General features: G+C 48.3%; 1 protein-coding gene across 1 annotated transcript in view; it reads right to left on the bottom strand.

Moving 5' to 3' along the window:
• The window catches only part of LOC8030083 (probable E3 ubiquitin-protein ligase DTX2), a 35,351-nt gene that overhangs the window by 1,954 nt on the left and 6,050 nt on the right, over positions 1 to 27,347 (bottom strand). The window contains exons 3-9 of the mRNA XM_029995582.4: positions 25,582 to 25,766; positions 20,367 to 20,468; positions 19,797 to 19,882; positions 17,280 to 17,338; positions 15,467 to 15,604; positions 13,382 to 13,543; positions 8,008 to 8,097 (exon numbers count right to left, since the gene is read on the bottom strand). Of these exons, the coding sequence (XP_029851442.2) occupies positions 8,008 to 8,097; positions 13,382 to 13,543; positions 15,467 to 15,604; positions 17,280 to 17,338; positions 19,797 to 19,882; positions 20,367 to 20,468; positions 25,582 to 25,766 (822 nt within the window). The remainder of the gene's footprint in view (positions 1 to 8,007; positions 8,098 to 13,381; positions 13,544 to 15,466; positions 15,605 to 17,279; positions 17,339 to 19,796; positions 19,883 to 20,366; positions 20,469 to 25,581; positions 25,767 to 27,347) is intronic.

Below are 27,347 nucleotides of genomic sequence, written 5' to 3'. Positions count from 1 at the left end.
ACAGTGAAAGATGGAAAGAAAATATTAGATGCTTACAATGATGGTGACTTCGCACCAAAGTGAAAGAGAATGTTCACAGCCACATATGGAAACCTGGAAGCAGTTCTCATCGTGTGGATTCGGCGAGCACGGAGTGACAACTTGCCTGTGAATGGAACTGTCTTGCGTGCCAAGGCAGAGGAAATTTCACAGTGCTTGAACATAAATTTTCCATGTAGCGACGGCTGGCTTGATCTCTTTCGAAAGCGACACGAACTGGTGTTTCGCTCCATCGTCGGGGAGGCCACAGCCGTTGACAAAGCGGCTTGTGACGGCTGGAGGCTGACTAAGATGACGCACTTGCTAGAAGAGTACGAGTCAGGTGATATCTACAATGCTGACGAAACTGCGCTGTACTACCAGCTTCTTCCAGAGGAAACGCTCTCGTTTGCTGGCAACGTGTTTACCGGAGGCAAGCACAGCAAGCTGCGGATTACCGTGCTCGTTGGTGCTAAATATGAGCGGGACTGACAAGCTCCGACTCCTAGTAATCGGCAAGGCCAAGTCTCCACGCTTCTTCAAGAATGTGAAAACTTTGCCGGTGAGCTGTACGGCCAACTCCAAGTCGTGAATGACCCAAGCACTCTTTGAGCAGTGGCTGCACGAGGTGAATCACCGCTTTGTAAACAAAAAAAGGAAGGTCCTCTTCCTTGTCAATAACTGTCCCGGGCACGGTAAGGTCAGCGGACTTTCGGCTATCCGGCTCTAGTTCTTGCCCCCAAATACAACTGCAAAACTGCAGCCCATTACCCAGGGGCAATCAGTTTTCTGAAGAGGCACAAATGACGATCGCTGCTTCGATGAATGCTTCTGTGCATGGAAAATGGCAAAGAGTACTCAGAGAATCTCTTAAGTGCCCTCCATCTTCTGTCTCATGCCCGGTATCAGGTCACTGAAGCTACAATTGCAAACTGCTTCCACCATGCTAAATTTATAAGGCAGAGCTGCTCACTAAAACCCATATGTAAAGGTCAGGACTTGTCAGAGGACACTGACCCAGAGGACGCCAGCCTGGCTTCCCCATTGAACTGTAGTGGTGTTTCGTTGAACATAGCGGCATACATTGCTGTTGATAACTCAGTGGCTACTTGCAAAGCAAACACTATCGAAACTTTGATTGAGGAAGTGCTTGAGCTGCCCCGGAAGTACCATCAGTGACATTTGATGCAGCAGATGCTGCTGTAAGTGTGCTACTGCAGTTCTTCCTAGAACAGGAAGGTTCTGAAGCTTTTTTCAGGAACATTGGCCACATGTCGTCTGTCATTGCAAGACACCGAATTGCACAGAGGAGGAGGCAGTCAAAAATCACCAGATAGATTGGTTCCCCCACCAGTGGTGTGTGAAACATTATTTTTTTTTCTTCTTTTGGCGTGGTAAGCCAAATAAATGTCCCTTTTTAAGTATCTCTTCTTTGTAGGCCTTTTCATTCTGTGTTTATTGGTCAACAACAATTTAGACATGCCCAGCATGATAATCAGGGCACTTCTGTTAAGACGAACATCTGATAAGTGAAACAAATTTTCAGGGTCTCTTCGTGTTTGTCTTAAAGGCAGTGTACTGTATTTACGCGCAATGCGGCATCTCAAAATCAACGTCCCCTCTCGATACGGGGCCCACTTGGGTACCTTTCCCTCGCTATGCCTATTGGCCACGTGTCATTCAATGTTTCTAATGTGCCACAGAACAACTTTTGCGACACATTCGAGGATTTTAAACCCTCCCTGTCGCACTCAAAAGCTCTGCTTTTCATTTTACAGCGGAGCTGTTAAGGGCTAGTTTCCCGAGTATCGTGTCCGTCAGCAAATAAATGATGACACTAAATTCTGGACAGCTACCGCCATGTATGAGCGACAGCAGCAACCAGACAACCGGCTTACCAGTTGTCTGGTTGCCGCCGTCACTCATAGTTGGCGGCAACCTTTCCAGCCTTTCCACTCTGGCTTGCTGACTTGCGGCCGGCCATTACTTCATTCCCACCATAGTACAGCTTCGCTGATCTTCCTTCTTCCCCAGAGTGTAAAGGCTGAAAGTTTTCTACAAACAAATTTGCAAACAAAAAGAAGGCTTGAGGTACACCTAAGCACTTTTTATGAGTTGTGAATGCAACGTCATTTTCCGATGACAATAGAAACAAATTGAGTCCTCTCGAGGCGTGTGAGCGGTTCAGTCGATATTTTAGTGAAGTCTTCTCACAGGACTGCTTCCAGATTACTACCCTGATTACAGTATGTACCAAGAGATGCCTCAACTAACCATTTCTGCAACTGGCATTTTGAAACTTATTGACGAACAGCACTCAAACTCCGCTCCCGGCCCAGATAAAATTTCAATGAAACTTCACAAACTATGCAAGCACGAGTGCTCAACCCTCCTTTCCCTGATTTTTCAACAATCCTTAGACACAAGCGAAATTCCCAATGATTGGAAGCACGCGCAGGTAATTCCAATACACAAAAATGGTTCAAAGAATGAATTTGGTAACTACAGGCCAATATCGTTAACAAGTGTCCCTAGTAAGCTCATGGAGCATATAGTATTTTCTAACATTATGAATCATTTATGCATTAACAACTTTATTTTTGTAAACCAGCACGGTTTCCCACGATCCCACTCCTGTGAAACGCAACTTTTCGAATTCAGCAATGATATTCATGAAAATATGCATTCCCGCATAGAAACGTACGCCATTTTTATTGATTTCAAAAAAGCCTTTGACAAAGTACCTCATCACTGTCATATGTTATAACTTTGCTCGTTAAGAATAGACCCGTTTGTAACGAACTGGATTGCAGGCTTCCTATCAAACCAAACTCAATGTATCATCATGAAAGTAAAGATTCGTCACCTCAACACGTAAAATCGGGCGTGCCTCAGGGAACCGTGCTTGGTCCATTGCTTTTTTTGATATATGTCAACGACCTGCTTACTCGTATTCAGTCCACGATAAGATTATACGCCGACGACTGTGTTTTATACCAAAAAATAGAGGGCCTGGATGACTGTACGCTTCTGCAGAGTGATCTGACGTGTCATAAGACGTGGTGTGAAGAATGGCAGCTGCAAATTAACGTTTCCAAAACAAAATATTTGAACTTCAATAATAAACGCACATCAAAACAATTTAACTACACTCTTTTCAGTGTCCCCATAGAAAATGTTCATACATATAAATATCTTGGACTTCATTTCACGCTCAACCTTTCGTGGGAACCACATATTAACCACGTCAAGGCAAAGGCTAATCAAACTTTAGGCTTTCTAAGACGTCACTTACACCTGGCAACACGGGAAACAAAACTGATTGCATACACATCTCTTCTTCGTCCCAAGCTGGAATACGCATCTCTCATCTGGAACCCGCATCAGTCATATCTCATTGACAAGTTAAAAGCCATTTAAAACCTTGCCATCCGCTTCGTTCTCCGCAATTATACCCGTACAAGTATAACAACACTAAAACAACAAACTAATATACCCCTTCTTGCTGACCGACGTAAAATAACACGACTAACTGCCCTTCATCACCTGTACTATCATTCAACCTCAAAGAAAGAAAAATATTGCCCAGCTGCTCACCATGTCTCGGCACGCACAGACAACTCACAGAAACTTCAGCTTGCCACTCCTAGAACTAACACTTACAAATTTTCTTCCTTACAGTTATCTATATCAGACTGGAAATCCATCCCCATGACATCGTGACAGTAAAAGAGCCCATTAGATTTTGTTCCGATATTGCCACTCTTCACAATATGTAAAAAAAGAGCGGAAGGAGGAAAAAATTCCGAACTCTTGTTGACTTGTATCTGTATTGTTGTTTTTGACCCCCCCTTATGTAAAGCCCCTACCGGGTGCTATAAGGGTATAATAAATTAAATGAAATGAAATAAAAGAGCATGCATGCTGTTCTTCCGCTCCCGTGTTTCATTTGCGGCGTATCTGCATTGGCCGTGCGAGCGCTCTCCCAGCTCTACTCGCAGCTCTGACCTTGGACGCTTCGTGTTACAGGCGCACTCGCGGCACGGACACGCAGCGCCATGGGGCGGTGGTCGTTGAAACTGACGCGCGCAGCGGCCAATGGGAGCCTTGTCCACGAACGCCAGCCAATGGGATTGAAACCGAAATCCATCGGCTTTACTCCGCTCCTCTGGGATCGGGGAAACTAGGTGCTGCTGTTTAGGCTTTTCACGTGGTTTCATAGCTAGGAGCTGGCTTCACTTAGAGAAAGGATTTAAGGTGCCGTTTGGCGCGCTTCAAACTGATGACATCGGCTCGCTTCGTGGGACAGTTAATACTTTCACATTACCGTAAAGTTCCGAGAAAACGCCCGCCCCCAGAGGTTGCCCATCCCGTTTTTCTGGCTGTAATATAAATATTCCGTAACATCGCCCGCCCCCCCTGATTCCCGTCGGACGTCACACGATGTCCGACGGGAGTCGCATCAATTGTGCACTTAGCTGTACCAGCATGTCTGACAAGCGAGTTCATAGCAAGTTCCTGCTTTTTCTTCCACGATCTGCGCACGAGATATCGGCTCCTGTAACACACGGGTTGTTCCCGCGAGTATGTTGCATCGTGAAACGTGAACCTGCCGCGTCCGCAACCTGCGGTATCCATTCCCGTGACATAACGTTTGTAGCGTATTCCTGCGTTTTTGTCTGCAATCTGCGTGCGCAATCTCGATTCCACGCGAGTTGGTCCCGCGTGTATATTGCATTGTGAAATATGACTCTGCTGCGTTCGCTATCTGCAGTATTTGTTCCCGTAACATAAGTGTTTGTAGCGTATTTCTGTGTCTTTGTCTGCGATCTGCACGCGTAATATCGGTTCCCGTGACTAGCAAGTTTGTAGCGGGTTCCTGCATGTTTATTACACCATAAAATTTGAATCTGCTGCGTCTGCAATTTGCGATATTTGTTCCTGTCAGACGAGAGTTCTCGGAGGGTTTCCGCGAGTGCTTTGCACGGTGGAACGCAAATCTGCTGCATCCGCAACCTGCGGTGCCCTTTCCTGTGACACAGGAGTTCGTAGCAAATTCCCGCGGGTTTATCGCAGCGTGAAACGCGAATTCGCGGTGTCCGCGATATCAATTCCCGCTTCACGTGGTTTGTAGCCAGTGCCAGGGTGTTAATCATTAATTTTTGATTAAGTTTTCCTGTAGTATCCCCAAAAATAGCCCACCCCATGTTTTCCCCCATTTTTCTCTTCATTTTGGGGTGGGCATTCTTTCGGAGCCTTACGGTAATAAGGAAAAAGCCCGACAAGGGGCGTCAATAGGTGTTGAGACACGAGGCAGCTGCGACTGAAAGACACCGAAACTCTCACTATTTTGGCGCTTCTGATGTCGATTTCACGAATGAAAGACGCTGTGAGGAGTTTGAGACTGTGGCTGGGTCCTCGGAATTATCTTCCAGCGTCGGTGAAAACCCTGGAGCGAGGCATCGGGCTTCCACCTGAACAAAGCGTTCTGTTTGGTGTGCCGAGAAATGTGGTTGGTCTTGATTCTTTTGGGTGCTACCGAGCACTCGACGCAAATGAGGCACGACGAATGCTCTTGAGGGAGAAGAGAGGACCATCTGTGAGCACAGGGAAGTGAGCGAGAGCAGGCGACACTGAGAGTAAGACAATGCTCAAGGAAAGCCGGGAGAGGAGGTACGTGCTGGGTCCAATCGGACAGGTGGGACTTTGGCCAATTGGAGTTTCTCTATGGCTGTTCACACTATTTGGAATGGCATTTGTAACATCGCTGCTTTTACTTTACATGTATGTTGCCTCGAAGCATGCCAAAACGAAGAATTGGAAATCCACTTTAGAACAAGATTGAGATTATCTCCTATCACTACTGTGGTTACGAAGCTTCAACGGCCCGAAGTTGGGTCAAGTTTCAGGGCTTAGACTTTAAGTCAAGTCTTCCAATGCTTAAAAATTCAAATCTTTTTCATACTTAGAGATTGAATTGTGAGGACAATCTAAAATATAAAAACTTAAAAATCACAACTTCTTTAACTGCTACACTTTTGTGTTTCTCTTTTTACTTCCGAGACGTTCCTGTTCAATAATTACAGGACCCAGCGATAGATGACACTCAGTCCTTCATCCTGTCTCTTGGTGTCAGCTTCCTCCAATTGTTGAGTATTGCCATCTGCACGCAGCAACGTTTGGCAGCGGTGCCTCTTCAGGCGTATTCACACAAAGGAGAACTCCGCCGACGGATGTCGTGACGTCAACAGCCCGCAAAACTCTGTCTGCAGCTCTAGCAGTCCACGGACGGTGGGAGTGGCGGGGAGCCGTGAGGGATATCAGTGCTACCTGACAAAGTTAGCGGTCACAGTTTTGCTGTGCCCGGACGACGACGACAACATTCTACCTGCTAAAAAGAAGGTGCTGGTGAAAGGTTGGATGCAGAAAAAAGAACTTGGGACACAGCACCAGTTGTACGAAGAGCTTCTTGAAAGCGACACCGCCGATTATCAGATACTCCTTCGGGTGCCCCATAAAGTCTTTGTCGAACCGCTGTCCCGCGTCCATCCGCAAATGTAAAAGCAGACAACGAACATGAGGCGTCTTGTGAGGTTCGATAGTGTTTTTAATGTCAGCAGCCGCAGAGCGCATGTATGCATTGGAAAATGACGTCACTCACCCACAGGGTACGGCTAAAAGTGCGGGAACCTCGCGAGCATTTCTTTGGCAATTTTTTTTTCTCCTATCGACGCCCTGATGTTTGTCTTTGAGCAGAGATCGCTGCTTGCATCCCGCAACACCAGGATCTCCTCAACGAGAGAAATAAAGAAGAATGTGGCGTCGTCATTTAAATTTGCCATTTCACGTGGGACTACAACTACAGGAACAATAGTAATGGCACAGGCGATTCCGAAGAGCGCGAAAAAAGCACGGAGGCCGCCATGGCCATACGAGGCAAAAGAGTACCGCTAAAAGCAGCGAAAAACGAACTACTCCGCTGCCCACCTGCAGAACGTTCGTGCTGACAGAACGAACAGGAGGACGGCGCTGCGAGGCGTCAAGAAGGGATGACGTATGTCTCGCATGATGCGCGTTCCGCAGAGGAAAGTGGGTGATTTTTCCTTTGTGTGGGTACTACCCCTTTAGGCAGCTTCAGGGGAATTTCTGACGGCGCCGCCATTCAAAATGTTGGGAAAGCCACAAAGTCGCTGTAAACACTTGACAGGAGTTTGAGGCGAGTACGGAAGCCTCTTCAGTTCTACTAGCAGGCTCCCTGCCCAACCCGATCGGTTCCCCCTGGTGCCGAGAGTCTGCCTCCACATGCTCCGTCAGTCGAGAGACATGCCTAAAATTTCGAGACTAATATCACCTAAGGACCGTGTCGTCGCTTAATGTATCTCAAAACTGCTACGCTTTATTTTCATTTACGCCAGACTACGAGGCGAAAGACTCGCACGTGACGAAAATCTAATGGTGCTCAAAAACAAAGCCAAAAAAGGCACGTTACGAGATACGTCAGACACTGACTGCAGTTCAGTACGTGAAAGATAAAAACATTTCTGAGCATTGCTAGATTTTCATTGTGTTCAATGTATGCCAAATGGCTCAATTCTTCACCATGCTACAGGAAACCTCCACGGTTCTACTGCATGCAGGAATGTGTCGCATTGCCCTTAACGGGGATGACGCACCTCTCTCGGACACTTGACCTGTCCAAATGAGGACACATACAACTTTGTGCCCGAGGCAAACGCCTACCGGATAACGTCGTGGTACCGCAATTTTTACGTCGTCCGCCGAGGCGTCTGCGAGGTACAGGTTGGACACCAGTGCTGCGTAAACATTCGGCCGGGACTCAATCATCAGCGAGGACACAAGTGATGGCTGAATGCTGACGCAGCACTCGTGTAGAATGCGTGACTCGCACGGCCCTCAGTAGGTGACGTAGGAGAGTTCAGCAATTCGGTCCTGCTGTCTAGGAAACCTTGGGGGATGGGGAGCACTTGCCTGCCGGCCCTGGTCGTTGTCTGGCAGGTAGCCGCGGCGGGGGAAGCCCCGGGCAGTGTAGGGCCTCCCTGGGTGGGGATGCTCCGGGCCCTGCCAAGGACACGTCAAGGTCACGAGGTGTCGCCGGAAAAGGTTTCGAAATTGGCGAGACCAGTTATCTACTTCTAGCGTTCCCCAGGGCCTCGATGCCCCTGCCATTTTTAATTTCTGTAAACGATAAGGTTTTCAGGATAAAGTATAAAGAGTGTTTGATTTTAATTTGAAAAGACTTTATTTAGAAAAAGGGGGTGAGAGTTAGACAACTGCCATTGTCACCATGCTCGGCGAACATTACGTCAGAGGATAATTGCCATTGCAAGTAGCCTAGGCCAATTAACTAAAATTCGTTAATTCACTTCTTAGTCATTGTTTTTAGGGGTCATGTTGCAAGTGCAGTATTGATGGCATTTACTAGCTGAACCAATTGAAAGAACTTGCAAAAATGTAATGGTTTTCTAGACATTAACTGATAAATATTCACATTTTTTAACCCTAAATAAATATTTAGCACAAAAAATGTGCAGCAAGCCTTGCACACAATTACGCTTAGAAGAGAGACCTTGTCGTTTCAATCACGTCGTCACTACCTCAGCACAGTGTCCTTGGTGGGTATGCAGACACAAGTGACTAATTGACTGAAACAACTATTACGTCACTCTTCTGAAGCGTCATTGTGGGTTAGGCTTGCGGCGTGCTTTTTGAGCGTAACTTCTTAAATCTGGCTAGAAAATGTGAAAATGTATTAATATCTAAAAACCAGTGTGTCAAACCGAAAAAAATATGGGTTCGGTTACGGTTCAGGTTCAGGTAAATTTATTTTGTTCCGGTTCAGTTCCGGTTCGATTAATTCGATCCGCGAACCGGTTCGGGGCGCTGAACCGGTTCGCGAACTGGTTCGGAAATTATAAATGACAAATTGCAACATCAAAATAAATTACAAATAAAACATCTGAAATCAGCACATACGAAACGGGACACATCGTAGTGTTAGGCTCAGGGATTTCTACCAGGAATGGTTTCTTTATGTGCACGCAAAGGTTACCTCACCGACGTTTATGCATTCGGACTTCATCTAATTGGGTCCGACGCAGTAGCTGTAAAATCCGCAACCTCCTTACAAACCCACTTACAAGTAGAACTCGCTAACTATCCCGCCACCTCGGCGTGTAAGCAATTGAAGGAACAGTGGGGAGAAAATACAGCTTTCTTTATTTGAACTAGCCTTCGGTAACTCAAATTACACCCTTAAAAAAGTTTTCATTAAACAAGATACGGAATATGAAAAACACTTCGAGTTCACTGTCTCACAAATATGTTAGCTTCTAAGTGCCTATACGAAACCGGATGCATTATTATCAAACTCCACAGCCTTTTCTTTTCTCATTCCGATGGAAGCAAGCTTCAAGAACTCGCGCGTTCTAGAAACGTGTTATGAAATGAGCACACAGCAGCATTTAGGATTTACGAGATTGTAAAAAAGTAAAATCCCGTGACGCGATTTTTTTTTTTTTTTTTGCACAGCCTTTTAATTCTTTTTTTTCTCTGTGCAAGCCGCGACCAGCGTAATACTGGTTCCTATGTCAAGATTGATGGATGCAGCGTTTATATTCCTAAGACTGAGTGGAGAAGAAAAATATGTAAGCGAGGTCTGTGTCAGTTGACGGCACTTAAAAAACAAATGGCATTGATAGCACATCCATTGTCAACAGCGCGTGGCCGAACCGTTTTGACATGAGCTGGTAATCGTTAATTTTTTTTCCGGTTCAGTTCCGGTTCGGGTTCATCGCGATAACAATATAACGGTTCGGGTTCGGGTTCAGTTCCGGAAAAAATACCGGTTCGGTTCCGGTTTTCGGTTCCGGTTCGACACCCTGCTAAAAACAACAATAAATTTTTGCACATTATTTCAACTTGTCTGGCCTCTAATTGTAATTGCCATCAATTTCGAAACTGCAACATGATCCCTAAAACCAATCATTAAAAATTAATTGAACAAAGGTTAGTTAATTAGTCAACTTACCAGGACTATTATCCACACTGTCGTGTTATTTTCTATGTTTTTGCTTTCTTCGGGGGTTCCAGCATCTTTACGGCACGGCGCGTTTCCCCTCCCGGAGTTAATGGGCCCCAAGTGGAGGCGCGAACGTGAAGGTTGTAACCTTACACCCGTGTGCGGGTGCCGCGTCTTCTCCGTGTACGGAGGTGCTTTTTATTATTTTAGCTGCTCTTGACAGCTTCGTTCGGAATGTGTACTGATTTGTGTACGCGATTTATGCCGTTGATGACACGTCCCTTTCGTGTTGCCGACCTTTCGGGGTTGTACCGGGAATCGGCTAATGTGCTTTTGTAAGGGTCGATGATTTTAATGTTACAGAGTCGGCGGCGGAGGGCCGTTTCGTTTTGGATAGCGTCAACTGCACTCATTTATTATTTTGCTTGTCGGGGTTTGTGTAGCCGTACCACGAAGACGAGAATGTGTTTCAGAGGGAGAGAATGAAAGAGAGAGAGAGAGAAACGAGGGTAGCTATGTTGGGAGCAGGAGAGTTGAGAAAGGAAAGTCAACTAAGAGATTTCAAAGGAGACGCATCGAGAGCGATGCAGGAGGAGTGGAGATAAAAGTCCCATCGAGAGCGATGCGGAAAATCGAGTAGATAAAGTGCAGAGGTGTCATTTAGAGAGTTAAACGGCAGAGGCCATCGAGTTTTGAGAACTAGCGAACTTTAACTATGTTGTAATTTTTGTGTATAATACCTGCATATTAAACCAAGTTATTCAACCCTAAAATTGTCTACGATCCCGACATCACTAAAACCCAAGAGAAGAGACCCTTGACTGGCAATCGGCGACAACGACGTCAGCACAGACCCGAAGACAACGAGAGACTTCACGTCACCAGACGAGACGAGACGGATATAAACCTCTTTTACACACACATTAAAAGGACAACTCCGCTTCATTTTTGTTTTCGGAAAAAAAACAACAATGCTGTCCTCTTTAGTATCATTTAGGAAGACCACATGACAAATATTACGACCTAGTTCTGTCTAAATGTTTCTTAAAAGGTCCGCTGAACTTTGCGACGCTCCAAGTTGCCGAAATCGGCTGACTCTAGCGGGCTAATTGAGGCGCAACCAACAGCGCAGTCAAGGCTATGACATGGGCGTAGCCAACACTGAGCTAAACGTCATCACCATTGCCTTTTCGTTTTTTTACATGTCTGGGAAAGCGTAACGTTCTACGTCAGCAACGTTTCCTCTCTGCACTTAGCGGTGTCCACGCAACTGAGGTAACGCACCTGCGCAGAGAGCTTCTTGGGAGCCGTCCGGCCGTACCAACGTTACGGCCGTGTCCCGCGTCACAACTGTCGTCGTCGTTTCACCATTCGTGATTACTGTCTCTCCGAGCTTCGTTCACACTACGCGCACAGACTGATGCCGCAGTTGTGCAGACGTCGATGAATGTCGTAGACACCAAAACAAAATGAAGAATGCAGTGCAGATGACACTTGCGCCTGGTACACGCCCGCCCGTAGGTGGCCCGCCGGGCTGCCCCGATTTTGCCCTTCGTTGCATAGACAATCATGCAACATCTTGTACCACGTGATAGCCATGTGTGGATATGGATATGGATATGCGGCTAAGCCCTTTGTATCGAGGGATCTCAGCTTACTGGATTTTTGGCGGCCAGAGGGCAATGTTGCCAGATGGAGCCGAAGTTTCGGTTTCGATTTCTGCTCACGTTTAAAGTAAGATTTAACAATATATCCCATTTTTTGCAAAACAAATAAGATAGTGTCTTTTATTAGTGCTTTTTAATGTGAAATCACTCATTATCCCCAATTTTTCGGAATTAAGCGGGGTTGCCCTTTAATCTCCCCCGTGCCTGATATACATCGTGAAAATGACACTCGTCTTACTTTAACTTTTTTATATAAAATCTGTTCAAATTAAAATTAAACACCCTATATATACAATTGCTCTCACTACTGACAATATTAAGTTGTTTACTGCGACATGCGCTGCTTTGGGTGTTTATGCAAAAAAAGCCAACGCCCGATCGGGTCCCCCCTCGAATGCCCTGAAGGAGATCTCGCGACGCAAGGTACAAAGGGCTTTTTTGTCTCACAGTTGGACGAGCTAAAGGTAGCGCCCTGACCTTTTGCCGTTCCATTGCCGACGATTCTCGAGATCGCTACCCGCGCTCTGCCCTGTGCCATTTTCGTCTCGTTCTCCCTTGGCCCTCGCGGGCCCATGCACGGCCCCCTTGCGACCACGATCCCCAGAACGCAATGCCGATCGAGGCGCATGCATTTTGAACAGGATTATTTTAAGTGTTCGCCTTTAAAAGGGACAAGCCACCGAAAGCAAAACACAAGCAACCGCCACAGCATGTCACGCGCCGCAGCAGCGACGTGAGCGACTGGTTTTTCCCTTTTTTTTTTTTTTCATCATTGCGGCGATGCATTAGAGAGACACGTCCCTGTTCCGAGTTGACACCCCGCAGCAGACTCCGACACTCACCGACTCACTCGACTTCTGTCCAGATCGGACCGGAGGAAAGATGGTGAAGAGACCGCCCCTTTGGGAGTCACGTGACGTCGCGTGTGACATCACGTGCTTCTCCATCAAGTGAAGCAAACGTGCCTCTCCGGCGTCCTCCGCTCACTGGCCAAATCCGCCCGCTTTAGCTTTGTGCACGTTGTATCTTCTCGCATGCGTGTGCTTGACGAGCCTGCAGGTGGCTCCCAAGGCTGCAACAAGAGCATGATTCTCTTCAGGAGTGTGCTCGAAATTGTCAGGGAAGTGCCCGAGGATGACTTCGATTCGTTTGAGGTCGCTGATGTGGACGTTCCCATTGACGCTTGCACCAAGGATTCGTGTGCGGCCAAGGCGAAGACGAAGAGGCGTCGGACAGAGAGCCTCGAGCGATGAAAAACGTTTCGAAACAACAACGACCGCAGATGTGAGACGTCCTTTGGTTGCTTTGCAACTTACGTGGAGTGCGGCGGCGGCGACTGCGGTCTCGTGCATCGAGGAGCTGGAGGAGGCGCTAGTGATGCGTGCCAAAATTGCTTGGCGACATCTTCTCACTCGTTATTTTTTTACACCTCGGTAAAAATTCCGTCAAGTCGCCAATCGGCGAGAGTTGTTTGATCGAATATTTATTCCGAGGCTTTGCCGGTGCTTCCTTGCACTCCCGAGTGTACCGCTACCGTTTTTATGGCTCCCCCGCTTTTACCGAATTACTACTTATCATCGATCAAATTATTTTGCCGTCATGTCGGCTTCATTCTTAGTCGGGCTTACCACATTTGCCTCTGCCCGAAGGTACCTACCTGTATGCCGGGGCTGATGTGGTAATTGACCCGGATGGTGCCACAGCCTTCGTAGCCTGGTAGGGAGACCGGCAGCAGAGTGCAGCTCATGTGGCCTGGGGGCTGGTTGCCGCTCTTCACCCCGTGCAGGGCTTTGCACACGGGACACTGCAGGTGGCCTGCCTAAGACAGAGTCCACGCGCAGTCGTGCCTCGTTAATATGGATCGCCCGCCGAATGGGCAAACGTTTCGGGGACCCATCCGTCCCTGTACACTTCTGCCTCGTTGTGTCCCGAGAGACAGCCCAGCCAAAAGCGAGAGCAAATCGGGGGGGAAATGAGGAGTGGGCAAACTTCCGGTGTGCGATCGAGAAAAAATAAGCAAAATGCTATTTTTGTATTCTGCAATCTTTCAGAGATGTTTTCACATTGAGGAGCAATGAAGCATAGGCAACTGTCCTTCCTAGTCACCTACTATGTTTGCTTATCTAACACCGTAGCTAACTAACCCCATTTCGGCCGAGGTTACCATTGGCCAGGGAGCTGAAATTACTAGAAAAAAGCTGTCTTTCGGCGTTTTTGAAAAAAACTATAGCAAATTATGTCAATAATATGGGAGGGTTACCTTTCGGGGGACGTCCATCTTTTGGGATATTACGGTAGAAACCTGCAGTTCAAACTATGGACACCGAGTTTGGGAACAAATGGGGAAACATGCATTTTTGTTTTATTTACTGTAAAATACCGGGCAAGCGCACACTCAAAATGTAGAGAGAATTGCAAAAAATGGGGGGGGGGGGGGATGGGCGCTTGTCCGGTCATGAATTTTACATATAAATGTACTGTGCATATTTTCTCAGATCTTAGAAATTTGGATGTGGGCACTTATTGTAGAGTGGGCGGATGCACGGTATTCTACGGTATATGGGCACAAGCTTTTTGGATATACATAGTCCACGATAAAAAAAAAAAAGAAGAAAATTAGAGTGAAGCTTTCAGGGTAAAAATTATACATAGAGCTTCGCTGGTTTCTGATGTTGCTTGCTCTTCCTGAGAAAAAGATAAGACCTGAGCACCTAAGAATGGTTCCATTTTTAGGGGCCTCCCGGCTAAATAGGTCACTTGCTTTTTGCTCCCTATGGGCGACACAGCCGCAGATGACAAACCTGAAAAACATTTGTAGGTTGTGTGTAGCTCTTGTCCACAAAAACAAAGGCCGGACACTTCCCTTGCCACTCAAGGGGATAAGACATTGTTCTAAATTAACACTGTCTTTTTTTACCAAGCCTCACATTATGGAATATTATCCTGAAAGCAGAAGCATGCACGTTAACGAGACAAGACACCAATAAATCTAGAGGAAGTGGTCCGCCGCATTCCCGTTCATTTCGGCCACACTGAAATGGCAGGAGCATGGAGACAGACATTGGCGGTCCAACGTCAGCCCCCATGCCTCACCTGGGGTCCGATTTCGGTTACAGCAAGAGCGAGAGTGAGATGTAATCGGCCTCTTGCGGAGCGAGTAAAAATACCGTTCATAGATGGCTTGTCTGCTAACGCGAGCAAAGAATGCAGTCCGTCTGCTATGAAGCGTCACTCGCAGACGGAAATAAAACAAGGCGACACAGTATGTCGTCTGCTAACAAAGCGAAAAAAAAAGCCTATTGTCCGCTCCGAAACGAGTGCCGTAATGAAGTGAGATCGCACGCAGGTTGAAATTGCAATCATTCGCCATTTCACGACGAAAGCCACTGACAACCCACTTTTCGTTCACAAATCATAAGTTGTTATGCTGCCGGCCACAAGCCGACGTTGACCAGTAGACAAGGGAGCACTAAGGGCAGGCACGACAGAGGAAAAGGAAGCTTGTCTCGCTATTGGTACATTGGTGACACATTCTCAACAAAACGTGACCCAACTGCGAGCTCGCAAACGAGCCAAAATGTCTCGTAGGCTGATTATGCACGAGCCGTGGCGCCACAATGAAATGGCAGCCGAGAACGCTTTTAATTTTACCTCGACCAAAATCAAACCTCCGGTGATTGCCAATGAGACAGCCCGCAACTTCACGCTTCCGCGCCCAAACTCGAGTCCCGGGCATGCCTACCTGAGGGCTGCTCTGGCACATGGCCACCAGGCAGGCGTGGTGAAGGGGATGGCTGCACCGGCGCAGTCGCACCACCCGGCCGCTGCCGGCGTACGCTGACGGCTGACACAGGGGCTCCCGGCAAATGCTGCAGTCCTCCTGCGCACACGGGGTACCTCCTTGGGACGGCGCTCGGGGCTGGGCAGCCTCTAGGGGCTGCCAACCGCCACACTCCCTTTTTGTGTAACTCGGACAAATGGCAAAAGCTACGGTTCACCAAAGTAAGAAGCCCACTCATCCACACTATTGGGCTGGAAGGAGAAAAAAAAAGTTCCAAGCTCGCGGTCACGCGTCCCTGGACATCAATGCCTCGTCTTGCTCTTTTAGAGCGCAGCTCTTAGGCGCCCGTTCCCGGCTTGAGCGGCGTCGCCGTCGCCGTCGCCGTAACCGCGCGGTGCACTATGGGTAAATTTCCCCGCTAAATTTAGCGCGAAAATTTCCCCGCTAAATCTAGCGGACAAATTTCCCGCTAAATTTAGCAGAAAAATTTTCCCGCTAAATTTAACAAAAAAATTTCCTCGCTAAATCTAGCGGAAAAATTTCCCCGCTAGATCTAGTGGAAAAATTTCCATGCTAGATTTAGAAGAAAAATTTCCCCGCTAAATCTAGCGGAAAAATTTCTCTGGGGGGTCACGTGACCTGGGGGGTCAAGTGACCCCCCCCCCCCCCCCACCCGAGGACATGTCGGGGGTTCACGTGACCTCGGGGGAAGGGGGAAGGGTCACGTCCCCCTACCCCAAGGTCACATGACCCCACTAAGGTCACGTGACCTCAAGGGGGGGGGGGGGTTGTCACGTGACCCCCAAGGTCAGTGACCCCTCCCCCAGGTCATGTGACCCCCCCCAATGTCACGTGAGCCCCCCCCCCCCCCCGAAGACACGTGAGCCCCCCCCCCCCCCCCCCCCCCCCCGAAGACACGTGACCTTCATTACCCTTCCCCCCTCCTCCTCAAGAGCTGCGCTCTAATTCGGTGTTACAGGGGGTTGTAAACGGCTTTTGCTTTTTTTGCTTTCTCTTTCAGGATTTGTTTCTAGGCTAGGATCTGGCTTTGAAAGGAAGCTGCAACCAGGGTTGTTTCGAAATTTCTGCGGGAAAATTTTGAGACGTCCTATATTCGCTCTGGACGCTGTCCGAGCTCCTAGAGAGATCTACTTCAAGTTTGGAAAACCCCGCAGTCGACGTTGTTAACCAGACGCCATACTTCAAACCAAGTTCTGCACTCTCTTCGCCAATAAATGTGTTTCACAGCATGCCAGTGAGCAACATTCTTAGATCTCAGTTGACGAGCTCCACAAAAGGACGTCGTTCGAAAACAGTCTTTTTCCGTTGCCTGCACGCGAGCGGGTTCGGGCGGACGGCAATCCTATTGCCACCTGCGGCACCACTCCCACGAGCGATGGAGAAGGAGCATTTTCGTAAGACACTCTTTTTTGCGAAAGCTATACGCTCACCATAAGAACCAAGAAAGAGTCACTTTCCGCCGTAGGCAACGTGCATCGAACGTTTCGCGAGTTCCGCCGCTCCCGTTCACATGGGCTGGGCCGACAGTGTAGAGAGCGCCATCGGGTGGATGCACCACGAAAAGGCGCCGGGCATCCCAAGAAGCTCGACGACCGACTTTGATCTAGCGACGTAGCCAGTGAGTGCACCCGGATCGGGCGGAGCTGCGGAGGCGTGGCTGATGATCCGTATACAATCTATGGGGACGCTCCCAGAGACGGGGAAGTTACGCTGTGAGACGTGCAAGAGGAGATGCGGGACCGGCCACACTCACCTCCGGGACGGGGTCCCCCACGTCCAGCGTGTGCGCCGAGAGGAACTCCTCGCTGCCACCTGCACGGGCACGGGGACATTCGGACACTCGTTCCACAACCAACAGGCCCCTCCCACTGCTCGGTCCAATGCGAGATTACCCGAACCTCGACTCTTTTCCAAATTTAGTGCCGTCTGGTGGCTTAAAAAGCAGTTTCACTCTCGACAAACTAATGGCGGTCACGAAACTGCATGCTATCGGGCACCGTCACTTTCGCAGATCGATGGCAGGTGAGGATTGGCTCTTCGATCACTTCGTAAGTCTTTCTCGATTTGTTTCGGTTTTGACGGTGTTACCGTTAGAGCTGAAAGTACAACGTGGCGACGCGTAAGCCCCTCGATTAAATTTCTGCCGTCAAAAGGCTTTACACCTAAAGTTGCGTCCAAGAGATTGATTGTACCACTTTGAAATAAATGCCGACGCAGACTAATTCGTGCGTCGTGTAGTACTGATGTCTTCTTGACATAATTACAACATGGTCGTATTAATTTCTTCCTTCGTCAACCTCAATAAGGCCTCCTTGTAGTTTGGCACAGATGCTATACACTGAGATGATGATAGTGATGAAGGTTGCTAGACTGAGCTTCGAAATGGGTCTATTCTGAGGTTTGGTCAGAATGAGCCAACACGTTTCCCCGATGAGCTGGCTGTGTGCTTTCCCCCTAATGGCCAACAGGTACAACTACAGTAAAACATTTATAACCTTCTAGGGTGACATAGTACCATATTTTCCGGACTATAGTCCGCTTCCGATACATAGGCCGCACGCTGTGCATAATTTGCACCTCTAGTGCCCAGTCCGAACGGAAAAATTATCATACACATCACACCTTGACAAATGCCTGCCGTATTAGCTCACAGAGAAGATTGAATCATACATACAACAACATTAATACACTTTGTTACTCATAAAATCCTTTATGTCTTGTCACAGTGAACGATCTAGAAAAAAACAAATCCTTGTATAGCCTGCACTTGTACATAGTCTGCGTCGGGTAAAATTTAAACTTTTAAACATGTACAGTCCACGGACTATACACCGGAATTACGGTACACGGGTTCCACTAAAAACAATACAATAATTTAGTGATCGTAAAATTAAATTCAGCACCAAATCGCCTGTGAACAACAGCCGAAAATGTTGGATGTTGGCCAGTACAAGGAGGTAGTGTTTCAGAATCTTGGTCTGCATCTGTGTAGAACTTCTAGCTTGGAGAAATGGCAATCTCCACAAGGCTCTCCTTATCCCTCTCATTCACAGAACTGTCACGATCATCCCCTGAGGGTTGATCGCAGAAACTTTCAGAGCACCGTTCAGGGTTATGTTCTCCGCCAAAAACCACCTTACTTCCCGTAAAGACCAAACAGAGAAAAAGCTGCCTTGGTAAACAATGCATGAATGTGTTTACAAAATTCCGCTCATCCAGAAAAAAAAAGCAGATGAAAAAAGTCATCACTTATGTCATCTCGCGTGGCATCACGCCTACGCTCCGAACGATGGATGGCGCGTATTGAAATTGTCGGCATGCATGCGACAGTTTACCGGCAAGCAAAAACGAAGCTGCTGGGAAAGACCCAATGCATGACCGCAACAAGAACATTACTTTGTCAGGTGACGTCCAACACACGACCCGAGAGGGTGGCAAAAAAGAGGGTGAGACGAAGGCCCCAACAGCAAGATGTCAGAAGGCCGATGTCAGATGGCGGTCGACTCTCCACATTTACTTACGCGCCATTTTTGTTCTGCGTCTCATTACGAAAGTGTACATACCGATCGTTTCCGCTGCAAAATGGGGGGTACAATTGAGTAGGCAGATGAGCTAGTTTTGTCGGGACATGGGATCTGGTGGACTGATAAAAAAAAACTGCTGGTTCCTTTCCGCAAGATTTTTTCTGTGGCAACAGCCGAGGCTTTGGACATTCTACTGCACACAGGCTACCGACCGCAATTTAAAATTCGGAAAAAGCGAAAATATTACGCTGTCACAAGTTCCGCGCCAAATTTAGAGAAGAAAAGCTCCACGTTTGCCCTCCCCGTTAAATTTGTCGGGAAAACGCTGCCCCCGACGTCGCAAGTTCCACGCTTAGTTTGGCCGGAAAATTCAGCTGCTAAATACTGCGGCGAGATTTCTCCACTAAATGTAACCGGGGGGGGGGGGGGAGGGGGGGAACGCGTTGTTCGACGTCGGTGTCACGTTGAGCGATACTGCGATCGGCAAAGCCACACGGTACACAGGCCGGATCCGCTTTTGGCGCTCCATGGCCCAAGCTGCTTTTGGGCCATTAAACCCTAACAAACCTATTGACCAATTGCCGGACCCTACGCAAAACCTTACCAGCAACGGCTGTCTCCATTTATAAAAAGGACTGTAACGCTAAGAAGTGTCCAGGATCGGGAAATCTCTCTTTTGTTCTTGAACTGCCAGTCCGATCGACCCCGTGTTCCCCGAGAGCTACTCAGAGGAGCGGAGCACCCACCGGGGGGTCCTTCGGCCGGGCCGGTCTTGATCGGCAGTTCCGCCGGGGCAGCTTCGGCGAGCCTCTTGCGGCGCGTCCTGGGCTGCCTGCAACGAGGACCCCACAGGCATGTTCACTTGAGGTAGTGGTGCCTGGAACATGTCTTTGACCAACGCGTTTACGGCGTCCCAAAAAGTGGCCCCTCGATCTCCGCCCGACGACGTCGCGAGAGTGCCACGTCGTCACCGGTCGCAATCCTGGTGGCGTCGCAACGGCAGTGGTGGGTGCGGGAGACTCCGCTGCAGGCGGCTCTGCAACCTCACAGTTTGGGACGCCGCGACGACGGCGACGCTCGCACTCTTTCATGCTTTTCACCGGAACTTCTATGCTCAACTGCCAGGATCGCGACACCCGGCAGCGCGATACTCCGGCCTACGCGACGTCGTTTGTTGCCACTTCGGGACGCCTTTCGATGCGCAGGCGGTATAGGGTGCTAGGCACATTAGCCGGCACCGCATGTCGGGCGCCGTAACAAGGCCCCTCCAAACCCCGTAACTGTCGTAAACGGCATGCTTCCCCGACGTCGATTACCTTTGTGTGGACGGCGTGTTTTGGGGCACCTTCTGGTTTTGTGATGCCTGGCTAGCGGGACCGTGGGCCCAGCCCGTCTGCTTCAGGACATCTGCCACGCAGCTGCGAGAAAGGTTTTTTTCTTTTCAAGGAACTCCTGAAATAATGGCGCGGCTAAGCCAAATACGATATAGCTTCGCCAATACTGGAAACTCCTCCGAAAACCTATGGGAGCGGTGGCGAATGTGACAGTGATGCCTCTATCGGACTCGAAGTCTACGGAAGCAGACGACGCAATGAAAAAGTATAGGCTCCGCAACGTCCTCGAGCTTTGCGAGCTCCGTTTTTTCACCCCAACAGCTGAAGCAATTCATTACGGTCAGCAAGTTTGCAAAGCATTACGGTCAGCCCGTTTGCAAAGCATTACGGTCAGCCCGTTTGCAAAGTAATGAGAAAAATGACCGTGCAAACACTTTCCGAACTTTGCAGAAAAGATGGGGTCCCTATCCCAGACGAAAATAAAAAGAAATGGAGAACAGTCGCGAACAACGGCGACGATCGCACGGGGCGTCGGTAGGAGCATTGAAAATTAGCAGGTGGTGCTCGTTGTCGGTGTCGAGCCCACAACAAGCAAAGCGGAAGAAACACGACGAAACTATTAAAAAACAACCAAAAAGAGCCTCACTTTTTTTCTTTTTTTAGCTGCACGTTACACTTTTGTTTATTTGCTTTCGCGGCGTTCAAGGAAACCTCGGTAGAGGCCACCAAGAGTCAGGATGATGTCACGATGACATCAAATATGTTGATCACCCACTCCGGCCATTAGGAGGGGTACAGCCGTTAAGATCCGTGTTACTTTAGGGCGCTCTTTCTGCGCTGAAGCATAGGGTTCTTGTTTCCACCGCCTCAAAATATGGCGTTACGATCGACATTGCCGCCGGGCCGGTGGCCATGGAAATGGCGCAACCGGTGCCACCGGTGCAACGGTCGCCGACATCTGATGAGCGTGATCGTCTGCTCTGAGTGTTCTGCGGAAAATGTGGTGTTTGCTCGGTCCGCGCTATTTTGACTTTGAAAGTTCTGGTGCTTTCAGAAGAGGATACCTTAGCGCTACTGCGCTGTGAAATGGTGCAAGAACTCCAGCAAGCCGAAGGTCTTGTCGTTCTTTCTATTCCCAAAGGAGTTCCTAAGCGAGAGGTAATGTTTCGTTTTTTGTTTCAAGCCCATTTCATGTTGTGCGATCCTGGTTGCGATTTTCAGTCTTGTGCAGCAGAAACCCCGTGAACACAGCACTTACCTAACACACGTTTGTTTTTTCTTACCTATGAGCGACATTGCACCTGAAATTCGCAGGCAGATGAAACCGTACCACGTGCTAAGTGCACAGGATGACACAGGCATTTTTGGTGCGCTCTTTTTGCCCACAGACCCTTGCCTTAGTTTTGTGGGCAAGCATGAGTGCTGGCATGCATTCTCTATCTGGTATACAATGATGATGTGATGAAGAATCTTAGTGCTTTCATGACAGAACAGTCGAAGACCTTCTCTGTCCAGCAATCGGCTAGAACTTCCTCCAGATGTTCTGCTATGAACCTTGGTGAATTTATGCCTTTTTAAAAGAGGAGATCTGCAAAACCCTCATTTGAAAAGGTCTGCAGCTGATAGGAAAGCACAAAAACCATAAAACAAGTCATCCATCAGCTGAGTAACAAAAAATTTGTATCTTTTGTCTACAAAACATTGAAGTTTCTGCTGATCAAAACTGTGGTGGTGCGATATTTTTTATAAATGTATATTTCTTTCATTGTGCTCTTACGTGCTTTTCGTGCCATCTGTTCTGTTGTTCCGTAAATTTTATTATCTGTATATATCTTCCATTTTATGTATGAGATCTGTGTAAATAATAAAGAAGTATAAAAAGTAAATTGTGCCTTGCCTCCTACCCACTTCAGGAGCAGCTTCTCTGAAGTTGCGCTACACTGGTTTATGAAAAAAGATAAATAAAAGCCCCAGAAAACGAGAATGAAATCGAGAAGAAATGAAACCAGGCAAGCAAACGGGGGGGGGGAGAAACGCGCGGCAGCGAACCGGCCGCCTACGACATGACAGGACAACTTGGGCCATCTAGGGGCAAGTAGAGGCGGCGATTGTAACGCCATGTTTTGAGGCGGCGGAAACAAGAACCCTACGCTTGAGCGCAGAAAGAGCGCCCCGAGAGAACATGGATGTTAGCGGCTGTACCCGTCCTAGTTGCCAGAGTGGGTGATCCACATATTTGACGTCGCCATGACGTCATCCTACGTTTCTCCTTTTTTTCGCCATCAGTCGCTCTTTTCTCGGTTCTTCGCTCGCTCGGGCGCCCGTAGCACGTTACAATAGCCAAGGCTACGGCTGCGCCGGCTTGGCGTCAGTAGGAACTAAGAGCAAAAGTGCTGCAATCTGCTACGTGCTAGCAGTGTATGACCTTTTTTGCTTTCGTTTTTCTTTTCCCAGTGACTTTGGCAGGTTGTTTGTTTGGTCGCTTGGCGCAGCACTTCAAAAGTACATTCCAGTACTTGTTGGCGTACATGTCCAGGCAATCCTTGCACACTGTGCCTTTCTTTTGAGTGTCGATCAGTGGCCTCAAGTGCATTTTCAGCTGAACTTTTGCTTGGTGAAATATTCGTCTGTTGAGGCGTCAGTGGCGATTTTGAAGCCAGACTTGGATAGCTCTTCCAGTTTAATTTGAAGTAACTTTATTACTCACGTTTGTTCGGTATTCGGGAAGCGGAAGAAGGATTTTCCACCACATCAGAATAACTTGTTTTCGCAGTGGAGGTGGCAGGCACATGGCATGCCTGCCATCTCCAAGTATGCGCTTGTGTATGCCCGAAGGCGGCTGGTTGATCAACCAACGATGACTCGTAGCAGACGTGACCGCATACTCCAATAAAATCCGAATTAAAATGTATAACAAGCTTACACTTCTTAATATATTTATTAAGTATCAAAAAGTACATATGAAGATTTCGGATCAGAAACTCAATTGAAGGGGAACAAAGGAGGTAATCACAGACGACAGTGGAAAAGCAACAACAAGAACAACAAAAAAGTTGCAGACGGCCCTCCAAATGTCCGGGCATAGCGTAGCAGGTGAACCGGTGGTAGTAAGCGACGAAGCAAAGGAAAGAAAGTAAAAACTAAGCCAAACAAGGGACAGTAAAATATATGATGGTTCGAAGGTCAAGTAAGCCATGAGTTGCACTTTAACACGCAAAGAGCCGCATGCGGCTCGCAAGCCGCAGCTTGGCCACCCAAGCTGCGGGTGGCAGTATAGCGAAGAAATTTGTGATTCTTGTCGACTTCGTTATAATCCGGCTAGACCGTATTGAGGAATTACTCAGCCTTCGGAGACGTTTCATCCATCGAATATATTGATGTAAACAAAGACGGCGTCGTCTGTGATTCGTTTTAAAACAATGAAATTGTGCCAGTGGTTAGGCCTGGGAACAGTCACTTTCTGTGCAAAGTGCCGCTGATGCAAAAACTGCATTAGACATCACAAAAATCTTTTACTTCAGCAAAAAAAAAATAGTGAAAACACTTAAGAAAGGTTTGCAATACACAGAGCTTAGTTACTGCAGCATGTCTCCATCAGTGGAGGTTCTGTCCATTCTTGTGTTTATACTTCCAGTAATGTCTAAATTGCAAGAAAAATGCTCACCTTCAACTTTTGAGTGCGTCCTCAATAAACAAAAGAAACTTGAGGTTTGAGAGTACTTTTTAATTCAAAGTTTGCTCAATTTGAAGCATTTCGCTCACCTTGTGAGCACTGAATTTCCTAGAGTTGACTTTATAGCCTTGATATCTGCCGAGGCACAAATTGGCCCAGCATGCAAAGCTGAATGTTCTCCGACAGATGTATGGTTATTACGTGCAGCCTAAATGATGCAGCGCGCAAATCAATTCGTGAGCTGCGCTTCGCTTACGTGGTTTGGCATTGGGTTACCTCACACTTACAAGGCAGAAAAGTTTGCTCGCGAAAGAGAGAAGGAAAGAGAAATCACCTACATTAATTTTCAATATTTCGCAACGAAAGTCACATTTCTGGCTCCCTGGCGCCCGCGCTAGTTTTGTCTTGCCCTACTAGCCGATTACTAGCAGCCACTAAAATTTTAACCCAACATCGTTTTACGGCCCCTTTGACCGACAGACGCCCTCTCAACCAAATTCGGAACGGCTCTCTTCAGCCAAAGGAGCGACAGAAAGTGGAGGCGACCGGGCGTCCAGCTGATCTACGTGCCAGCCACCACACAACCGCCAAGGCTACGCCGCCCATAACGCGTGTCCGACCGGTGCAATTGGCATCCTATCCCGCCCGCGCATCCAACGTGGTCCCGAAGCGGCAACAAACGACGTCGCAAAAGCCGGAGCGTCGCGCTGTTGGACGTCGCGGTCCTGGTGATTGGGCGCACGAGCTGCAGAGGAAATCGCGAGAGAATGCGACTTCCGGCCGCTGAAGCTTTTGTCGACTCTCGAGCTGGAGAGCGACCCGCAGCCGAACGGGTGTCTGCCACATCCACCGCCGCTACCATCACGCCACCAGGGTCGGGGCCAGCGACAAAGGGACGCTTCTACGATGTAGTTGGGCAGAACGAAAAACCGCCTTTCAGGATGTGGTAAACGCACAGGTCGGGCACGCGTTTTGGGCGCCGTATTGAGACAAGGGTCACCTCGTTCTTGGCCCTAAACTCCCCGGCCCTTTCCTGCGCCAAAGGGCTGTGTGGCAGAAGACGATTTACAACCTCCCAGCAAGCTAGTTCCGGCGCAGGTTACCTAGACATCTACTAGAGAAAAGTGCCAAAAGACGGGGACAAGAGGAGACCAAGATACAAAGGAAATGACTTTGAGGAATATGCACGAAGCTTTAGTAATAAAAACCCAGAGAGAAGACTTCGTTGGCGAGGCTTCTCCTAGCCCTATCGCGAACCGAGTCTGAATTTCTAAGAAAAGAGAGGCTCGGTGCCGCTACGATAACGACTGCTTTTTTTTCGTTGGCCCGTATTTTTGTTTTTGACGATGAACCTAGTTGCGAGTGCACCTTGTCCCATTTTAGTCTCTCTCCATCCCTGCGTTTCTTTGCTTATTTGAACATGATGAACCAGCTGGCCCACGCTACCACCTTGCTGGAGGCTATCGCGACAATCGAAAAGCCCCAGAAGCCACGAAAGCTTCGGTGCTCCCTAGAAATAGCTACCTTTCGGGGTATGTCTCGGCAGCGGGAGAGGCGTCCTCGCAGCTGGGCGGGTAGCCCCTGAGCCCGTCCAGTCTCCTCACGCTGCGGGAGAAGCCCGAGAAGTTGTTCCTCTGCACCATGACGGAGAAGTCCAGCGTGTAGATGCACTCTGGATAGTAGTTCTGCAGGTTCACCTGGCTCCAGCCCTGGAAAAAGACAACCCGGTCACATCTCAAGGACACTCACTCAAGAGGCGCTGCTGCCGCCCCCTTGCCGGTTCTGGGCAAAGTGCCCGCAAAGTCGATTTGGTTTTGGCACTTCCACCAACTGCCGAGACTGAACGAGGGCCTTCTCACTGTGGTCTAGACCTCCGCCAGTGCCGACGGAACCTTCCAGCTGAATTATAAAGATGCAAGATTGCCCAACACGGCTGCTAGTCTTGAGGTCCACAGAGGTGTTTGGGATCCGACACAGCTAGACGAGCATTGCGACTGGGTGCAGCGAACCATGCCTCTCGCAAAACCGTGTGAAATGTTTACTGGATTTTTATTTGCTTGCAGCGAACGAGGGTTCGACGGCCATGAGCTTCGTTTTATTTAGATTGGAGACTACACTAAAGGTTGTTGTTTTGCATCATGTTTCATCTAGAGCTGAATGGAGTATTGAATGTGGCTGCTGAGAAAGGTCGAAAAGCTGCCAGTAAACGTCGGTCATGAAATGGGTGCATCCTTACAGCCTGCCCTACATCATAACTTTGTCAAACTCGCTCGCAGACTCATTCCCTCACCCTCACTGCTCCACTGTGAGTGAATTTGAGTTGCTCTGTGATATGACTCCAAGTTTGTGACATTGCTAGAGGTACAAGAGGACGAGGGGTGCCCTGAAGAAACTTGCTAATCCCCTTAAAGAAGTAATCAACACCCAATGCTTTTTCGTCTTAGATGTGTCAGAGATGGTGCGTGTGTCTGACCTTTTTAATGCAGATCGTCTCATGTGGCTGGCTCCTAGTCACTTCCTGTAGTGCACTCTAGGAATAGAAGAGGGTCACACGAGTGCTGGATCGGTGTTCGGCTCAAACAAATGTACTCATTCACTGAGCATGAGTCTCAATCGAATGCTGAAACAGGCCTCATGCCCACTTTGCGGCCAGTGTTGGCCTCCAATAGCTGGCATAGAAACAAAAAAGTAACCTCGAAAGCACGACATTGCACGACATTGCACACCTGGGTAACCAGCCCCCTTCTGCAGCTTGGTGCTTTGTGCATGGAACAAACCACACGAAGAGGCAAAGGCCACAAAAGCTTTTGATTCTTTCACAAGGAGAAACACACCTTGACTCTTCTTTCTTCAAGATCAACCTCTATGTTTGAACAGTGCTGTGTTTGCAGCATTCAAAACTTGTCATTTTTATGCCTTCTTTCTCTGCCTCCCCCCCTTAATTCTTTCTTTTAACCTTACCATGCTCTATGCCAGTCACATGTGGAAAAGTGGGAAATGCCTCTAGGGAACCATTAAGCCGCCTGTTAAGAGCCAACTCTCTGGTTGGCATATATACCGCAGCACCATCTCCGCTGTTTGCCAAAATTGTTGGTACAATAATGGTGCCAACAACTTTGGCAAACGTCAACAGTGAAATAAGTCGCATTCTCGCATCACTTGTGGCCCATGGCAGCCACTGTGCTGGCAGCCTGGAGCCCCTAGTGATGAATCTGTCGCCCATCCAGCGAAGAGATCTTGTAAGGAGAGCCGATTGAGAGTAAGGTCAAGACCAGATAACGCCACCATGC

This window comes from Ixodes scapularis, unplaced genomic scaffold, assembly GCF_016920785.2.
Source record: "Ixodes scapularis isolate PalLabHiFi unplaced genomic scaffold, ASM1692078v2 PGA_scaffold1__304_contigs__length_218370807, whole genome shotgun sequence".
In the NCBI taxonomy this organism is placed as follows: domain Eukaryota; kingdom Metazoa; phylum Arthropoda; class Arachnida; order Ixodida; family Ixodidae; genus Ixodes; species Ixodes scapularis.
This window is presented reverse-complemented; position numbering and strand designations above follow the sequence as displayed.